General features: G+C 35.9%; 1 protein-coding gene across 1 annotated transcript; it reads right to left on the bottom strand.

Annotated features, from left to right (window-relative positions):
- Positions 1-328: 328 nt before the first annotated feature.
- On the bottom strand, positions 329-3,770 carry LOC140956898 (transcription factor ABORTED MICROSPORES-like). Its single transcript, XM_073413829.1, has 10 exons — positions 3,093-3,770; positions 2,913-3,011; positions 2,619-2,798; positions 2,469-2,547; positions 2,314-2,382; positions 1,966-2,031; positions 1,439-1,885; positions 1,073-1,360; positions 815-991; positions 329-682 (listed from the first exon to the last, which is right to left on the bottom strand). Coding segments are annotated over exons 1-10 (1,632 nt in total). The 5' UTR covers positions 3,095-3,770; the 3' UTR covers positions 329-457.
- Between the last annotated feature and the right edge of the window lie 4,979 nt (positions 3,771-8,749).

Genomic DNA, 8,749 nt, shown 5'->3' with positions numbered 1-8,749 from the left:
AAGTAGAATTCTTCTAAGATCAATTGCTCGATTTTGCTCCATGCTCTGCTCATGCAGAGAAGACTTGCGTGGACAGGTCCGGGTTGGTTTGTCCGGAAAGTAATGGTTGGGTAAATATTGGATATGTTAAGCTAAAATATATAACAACTAGGTAAGTTTTGACCACATTATCATGCATGGATCTGAGCTGACCAAACAACCAAAGTCCAAAACAAAACCATGGGTTCATAGCAACGTCAGTGGCTAGATAGATCCATGGCGGCCAAAACAAGTTGTCCTCAGACGACGAATCCTTGCACCGATGGGGCTGAACCAACACACAAAACACTAAATACCATGCATGAATGATAAACTTATTATTCCAGTATAGTTCAAGAATACTTATTCATTAGGCCTAACCTCTCACTTATTTGATCTAAAAGAGAATAAAAATCAAAACGGTTCCATACTGTACTCATTACATGTGATGGTGCAGTTGCTGAAGGTGGTGAGAATTCATTTGGCAGCCATGGATTAAAGAGTGATGACTCTGGTTGGGGTGAATGCGATAATATTCTTGATCTATATTGTCGCCACCACTTGATGTTTCTTGTAATTTAGGCCACACTTTCAATGGATTTCGTGTTAGCTCGAGTAATGACTCCCGTACATAGTCAGCTTGGACATTGTCATTGTTTTTTATCTGTTGCCATCCAAGAACAAAAACATACAAAATGTAAGTCACCATTTTCAGAACATGGTTCTGCCATAGTATGTGTTAGTATCCACGTTTCCCATTAGTTTAAATAAATGTACAGAAATGAGATTTAGGTACCTCTACTTTGAAGATACTCGAAACCAAGCATGTATGCCTTGTTGTATTTACATTAGTTACTTCCAGTCCCAAAGAATTCAAAGCTTCCATTAACCTCACAAATCCGCTACTTTTGTGCTCACAGAATACCTTGATAAAGAACTCATTCCCATCCAGTTGAAATACTTCCACTTGTGGCTGCAATTTATCAAGTTAAGACATAAACATGAATATGTAATAACAATTCAACTCAACTATTTACAAGTTTACTCTTTCTACCTCCATTTGCTGCACTTTCTCGTTCGTATTATCCATCTCATGATTATCAAAAGATTTCTTGTGAAAGCCATTCAGAAGATTTTCGTGTTCTCGTTTAGGTCCACGTTTCGTACCATTTTGATGCTTAGTACTTGTTGGGACGATATTTTGGTCAATTTCGGTTCTTGAAGTTTCTTTTCCATCCTCATCATCTGTTTGTTCTTCAAGCTCATTTTGTAGATCCTTCACTTGTTTCTGCAGTTCTTTCACATAATCAATAGCATCTCCAAGAATTGCAGCTTTGTCCAACTGCAGCACAATGCAAGCAACTTGATGAACAAAATTGCTACAAAGTTTTTACTTAAAAAAAATATGGTTTCATCCAACCTTAGAAATTTTAGGAACTAATGCTCTAAGGGAGTATAGCCTATCATTAAGCTTCTTTCTTCTCCTCCTCTCAGCCATAAGATTTTTCGATTGAAGTTCTTTTCCGTTCCTTCTTCTGTACTTCGGTTCATCCTCGTCCTCATTTAGATCAGAGTCGTCTGACCGGTTATTTTCATTCATTTGATCGTCTATTGTACCAGATGATGGCTCCATCCATATTTTATTATCTGATGCTTCCAAACCTTGGAATCCATTCTCAACCGAAGGGGTGAAGTTCATATTTGAGTGATTATAAGTAGTCGCTTCTAACAATATGCTGTTGGCTTCTGAAGTGCAGCTAAATTGATGCGGAGTGTTCATAGAAGAGTTACCGAGATAGATTCTGTCAACTGATATATCGTGTGGCAAATCCAAGTCTTCTTTCGATATTTCTGGAGAAATATGTGGCTGAAAAAAGAGGTAATGAGATGTTCTTGAGCATTTAGATCAGATGAGAAAGAACGTGTGATGGTAGAATTACTCATTGCCTGTTGTTCCAAGAGGATGCTGCATTGAATCTTGATGAATTCTACCATTTCTTGATCTTCAGGAATCTGGAAAATAAACATTGAAACAAAAAGAGAAAGTTTGGATTAAAATAGCACTTTCTTGAGAAGAGCTTTTTGAAATAAAAATATTTTTCTATTGAATTAACATATTTTTTGAAATCTTAGTTGAAGCAGAAGCATTAAAAGTTATAGTTTGTGATTTTTCTTTATTTATTTTAGATTTTTTAAACGCTTAGCTGATCAAAGAGCCAAACCAAACCATCACAAATAACTTTTTTTCCCACAAAGAAAAGGTGCAATGGATTTGGGGAAGTGCGGAAGAAGTACCTGTTTAGTCGCGAAAAACTCGAGTAATCCAAGAGACAGCGGGACCAAAACTCGGGTACCGGTTGTTTCCTACAGAGAATCAAGCACAAAACAGTTACTGAATTGTGTAGAAAATCTCGTTTTTGAGCAATTGCATAGCTTGAAACGGAACTTACATCTGACAAATTTGAATCTGAGTTCTGTGAGAAATTCAACCAACTTACTTGATTTGAAAGGATTGTTTGTACATGAAATCTGAAAGTGTAGATCAGTCATAATCCCATGAAATTTCTTGAACATATAATTTATAACTACAAAAATTTTACCCTGAATCAAGTGCTATGGAGGAAGGAAGCTGGCCTAATAATTCACAAGATTTGGTTATTGGATGCCTAAATATGGCATCTCGACAAGACAGAGTTGCTGCAGCAGGCAAAAGAAGCTCATCTTCGAAATTTTCGAAATTTATTGTTCCAGCACAACAGCAATCCATCCACTCAATAGACCTAAATCAGCCAAGTACAATGGGAATACAATGAATCCTATAATATAATTTTTGGTTTTTTTTCCAAAATTATAAGGATTTCTGTTTCTGTTCTGTATATATTGTATTAAATTACCTATGATCATTGCTTAACTTCCATAGAACGATGTACTCCCAGCCTTTGATACCAACTAAGGGTCTTAGCCTCTCTATAAAACTTTGCACCGACATTTTCCTGCAACCAAAGAAAGAATTAGCTGTATATATATGAATGATGATTATGGACGCGAGATACTAAACGGATTAGATTCATTACATTTGATCAAGAACTCATTGTGTTATACATTTATCCTCAAGAGAATGGGAGGGATCAGCCACAAGGTGCAGTTTTGTATAATCATACATACTAGAGTTGTGGTCATTTCGATGTTAAAACAATAATTCTCTTCAAGTTATAAAAATGATAAGCAAAACATAGAACCTTGCCAAAATTTTCATGCTTTTGCAACCATATTCTTAAAATCTTCCGCATAGAGAAACACACACATAAAGACCATTAAGTTCTTCAAAAAAGAAAAAGAAAAAGAAAATCGAAAGAGCATCGAGATTACACCAGACACAAAGATATCCTTCCTTCTTGTTTTGCTGGTAGCCCTTTAGCTACAAAATCTCTCAGAAATGTAAAAAAAAAATAGAAAGATTAATTTATGGGATGGTGGTTAACTGTTGCATAATGTCCTCTTTTTATTAGCAAATTGTGAGAAGGTTTTCAAAACTTCAGATAAAGAAGGAAGCTAAAGTATGTGGAGCCCTTTCCTAATATTGGTAGTTGAACAACATAGCATGCATGAAAAATTTAAAGAGAGAGCTCAAGGCAAGAAAAATATAATTACTTTTAAGATATATGAGTTTGTTTTAATATGGGATTAACTTAATTTTGTCGAAAAGACGGATCAACTGATGCAATATTTGATTTTTTCGAATCTCAAATCGAAGTATATATGTCCTATTTATTGTGAGTATGCTCACTATATATATGCATAAGCTAAGATTGTGTAGAATTTATCTCCTTCAATTAGTTATGCTGGGACGTTCTGCATGACCATAATAACATGACAAATATAACTACCTTCAAAAGTCTTCTATCCGTGTGAGTTTACTTTTAATGTTTTTGGAAGAAAATTTGGAAAAAATATTTGTAGGAATATATTGAAAAATGTAATAAATATTTAGTTTCATTTGTCAATGTTATAGTTTCTTATATTTTTAATATTCTAGGAAGAAATTTTGAAATTATATTTCTAGGTATAGACTGAATTAAAAATGTAATATATATTATTCGGTTATGCTTGCAGAAGGATACTACATTTATCTTTCAAATAAAGTTATTTTTGTTATATTAAAACTGGGAAATGTAATATGTTGCCTTTGAATATAATATCATGATTTAATTTTTTTAGCAGTGACAAAAAATTTGAACAATTGTTGTTAGAGTGAAATGTAATTTAAAATTTCAAAATACCATGAATATGTTCGTTTGTGTTTGCAAAAAGTAAAAATAAAAAATATCCTTAGAATTGAATTATGGCAAAAACTTGTGTGAGACGGTCTCACGGGTCGTATTTTGTGAAACGGATCTCTTATTTGGGTCATCCATGAAAAATTATTATTTTTTATGCTAAGAGTATTACTTTTTATTGTGAATATCGATAGGGTTGACCCGTCTCAGAGATAAAGATTCGTGAGATCGTCTCACAAGAGACCTACTCTTGAATTATAAACAAATATCCCTAAGTTTTCAAAATTCAATTCCTCGGTGAAGTTATCAAGTAAATAATATAAAACTTAGAGTATTAAAATATTTTGGAAAACATTTAAAAAAATTAATGAAAACATGACAAATGATTAATTAGTTAAACAATTTCTAATTTGTCATTTTAGCAAATAAAAACGGATTTACTCTTATTTTAAATTTTTTGTTTGGAAAAAAAATTATGCCACAAAATTTCGAATTCCCAAAAGAGTAAAGTTATGGACACCCTTTGACCCTTTTTCTATAAATGTAATTCTGTATCCAATTCCATCTAATGATGATCCCCTCTTGGAAACAAGTATTTTAAATTCAGTAGTTCTTTAAAATCAAAAAATTCAGAAAAATAAATAGTTGTATTTATTTTTAAATAAAATTTAAAACTTATTATTTTTAACAAATTTATTTATAAAAGTGGTTTCATATGATACAAATTTAAAAGTTTATAATTAAGCCATCTTATCTTTGATGCTCCCAAAAGTCTCCTCCTCGTGCTCAAATCACCCTATCTTTCGCCTGAGAACCATGAAAAAAGATCCAGGGGCTCCTTAATGATGAAAAAATCCAAGAGATATATAGAAAATATCACAAACCATGTAGTGAAGTCCGAGTCAATAACCCATGCCCTAAGAAATCTGAAATTATATTTTTGTCTGAACTACATAGTAATATAGCGAGAAAACCACACGAAGAAATATCCGAAAACCATTATAACTGGTATTTATATCATGATCGGCATAAGGACATAAGGTCGGTAGGCGTAACCAAAGTGGGTTGGGTGAAAACCTTCAATAAAATCTGTGTCGAGCGTCACCGTGACAATGGGAGCTCGGCTTAACCATAGCATCTGAGGTCCTGAGCACTAATTTACACAACCTCGAGCTTCTGAGTACCGACAACTAGCATACCAATATTGTAACCCCTAAACACATCCTCCAACACATCAAACATAACTCTTATGCTAGGCTCGGTCCAGCAGAAAAAATGAAAACACATCCCATCTCAACTAACTCCTCTACTAGGCTCGGCCTCGACAGGAACCATGGAATAATGTTTCATCTCTGCTAACTCCTCTGCTAAGCTCGGTTCCGCAGAACAAATGAAAACACATCCCAGACTCCTCTGTTGAACCACTCACAAAAGGTATACAAATAATACTAAGAACCACGAGCACCTTAGGGTTACCAAAGCACTCGAGCGCAGGACCTGAGCAAGATCCCCACCATATTTACCGAATCACTTGTTAGAGTATGTGTCTAATGAGCCAACTTGTGGCTTGAGCTTGATTGACTTTTATGTAAAAACAATATTTATTTTAATAATATTTTAATGTTTTATCTAATTATGACATTTACTTTATCTGTATACCCATACAAGCTGCTTAGATAAAGTCTTTGAATATATTATAGGTACCATGAGGTCTGTCTCTTAACGTAAGATCATGAAACTCATTAGGAAGTGTACTGTATATTCTAAACAGGTTCCTAGTCGAATCAGCAGCCTAAAATAAGGAAAAATGTCGTTTGAGCTTGATACTAGCATTTGTGATGTAAACGCCATGTTTCATTAGTAAGGGCGTGTAGATGTCCATTCATACAGATGGGTGATCATTTGATGATGTACTGAACAACCCTCATGTCCAAGTGGTTATCACTTGTCGAGGGAAATAGTCCGCAGTTATGGTTATACACCATTAGTTCTTTGACCGGGGACAACGTATAGGCTCAATGTACTAACATGCACTTTGATCTGTTTACCGACTCAATTAAAGGTCATCAAGTGGCGAGGTTGGGTGTAGTTTCGAAATACATAGGAGCCAATACATTGTAGTCGAAGATTCACCGTTTGCCTACGAGTGAAGATATATTATGTGATCTGATGAGTTAATAGTGCAAAGATTGATATTACTACACTTAGTCAACTTTTAAACAGTTCAAGTTTGCTCGATGTAAATATGCAATTTTGTTCCTTATTAAATATTTTGAGATTTGGATATGAGACAAGAATTCAAAGGAATAAAGGCATTTCATTAAAAAGACCATAAGCTATTAACAAAAAAAAACACAGAAATAGTATGGCTCCTCGTGCAGGTCATCGAGTGCCTTCTCCCAGTTAAGGAGAAAAACTAGGTGCTCATCCTTCGAGTAGCCTTTGGATCGGAGTTGAGACACACAACCTTGGAATCCCAACTCGAAGAACTCCAATGTCTTGTTCGTACAGAGTTCCTTTAACTCCTCAGACTTTATGAATTTCTTCTTTTTGCTCGTCCAAAGAGCCTCAACCTCCTGCTGATGGCCAGTTGAGTCTCCAGAACCAAAATTTCCTCGGCCAGGCATGCTTTCTCCATGCCTCCAGTGCCACATGCTCCCGAGGTTTTTCCAGCTCGACCATAAGCACCTCCTTCTCCTCCACTACCCGAGTCTATGCAACATGAAGCTGTTGCATCAACTTCGAGTGCCGAGTCCTCACATAATCAATATTTCTCTTGTGGGTCTCAGGTGGCTCGGGACATGGAGGTTCGGAGGGTACACTCACCAGCAAAAAACATGCCCTACATTGGAAACAAAATAAGTTAAGCCTACGAGCTACAATATGTGAAACACAAAGAATTATGCAAATACACAAGGATATAATGTCACGCCCCGAAACCGACACGTGCCATCGGCGTCGTTTAACAATTTAAAATCGTATAACAACAAGCCATGTAGTACATCAAATAGCCAAAAGCCAGTCTATTACATAAATCAATAATCGTCTTTATAATGCGATCAAAACGAAATGCGGAAGCGTAAAACATGATAATATAACTAAAGACGGAATAATAAGACTGGTCTTGAATTGGATTGGCTTCATCACCATCTCCAAAAGTATTCTTGTTCTTTATCTTCGATTTGTTCTTATTTCTTATCTGGGGCAGGAATGTAAGGGGTGAGTATTTGGGAAATACTCAGTAAATGGGGGTCGATCAGGCATAACGAATATCAAAGTTATAATTATACGAATACATTATCATAATTTCAATCATAAGCATGTTGAATCGAATATGAACAAGATACAAACATAGCACTAAAAATCATCTCATTTTTCATGGTTTACTCATCAATCTCCTATATGTTACTCCTCTAAGGGGCGAGGCCAAAAGAACGGTTATTATAACCCACCGCATCAGGGCCTTAAACAAAATATATCAAATATCGGAATTTCCTTGTCATTTCTAATTTGAATCATTACAGTGCATTTCAAACATTTCAAACATGCTTTCAGATATTATAACTAATATCCAACAATAAATTGTTCAAAGGTTTTCATAACAATTAGGAACGAATATATCATGCCGGTCGACTTTCAAGAAACATACATAGCGTATTTTTAAGAAATTGTGGACATACCTACGAAGAACAAGTATGTCGTTGTATATATATATATCGAGTAGTACACTTATGAAATGCAAGTGTACGTAAGAATATAGCAAAAGCCCACTTACTTGATGATAATCTTCAAAGATTTGAGGGAAAGACAACTAAAATTCGGACACGAAAGCTACTGGACTGCGTCGAACCGGACAAGAATTCGGCTGCTGCGGTATTCGAAAATGGACAAGAATGAGTTGTTGAAATGCTGCTTGAAGGTGTGATTTCTCCTACCCTTTGGCCACTATTTATAGGCTTATGGAAGGGAGGTGAAAAGACTACCATTACAACCATGTTTATGGCCTTCTTAATGGCCTTAAACACCATTAACATGTTGTTATGGCTCTTCAAATTCCTCTTTGAATTCATGGCTTGAATGTGTTTTTAATTCATGGCTTTGTGTGTTAATTCTTTGGGTCTTCACATATAATTTCTGAAACAAAGAAAGCCAAGGGACATTTGTTCTTCCGCCTCCTGGTCAGACACCTGCTTCACTAGCCTCAAATCAGCCTCTCGACCCGAGGAAGGGAGGTGGGCGGCGAGTCCCAAACCTAGACCACTAAGATCTTCTCATCGACCCGAGCCCTTTTGGCGGAGCCCCCGAGCTCCACAACATCACCCGAAGAGGAGCCCCCGACCCCGGAAAATATCTTTTAAGTGTGGGCAGCGGGCTTTGAGGATTTCTTCTTCTTACTTCAAAAATGTTCCTCCAGAAACTCGGAGAGGCCTGCTCGTCTTGCTCGGCCTTCTTCC

This window comes from Primulina huaijiensis, chromosome 14, assembly GCF_012295235.1.
Source record: "Primulina huaijiensis isolate GDHJ02 chromosome 14, ASM1229523v2, whole genome shotgun sequence".
NCBI classification, from domain to species: domain Eukaryota; kingdom Viridiplantae; phylum Streptophyta; class Magnoliopsida; order Lamiales; family Gesneriaceae; genus Primulina; species Primulina huaijiensis.
This window is presented reverse-complemented; position numbering and strand designations above follow the sequence as displayed.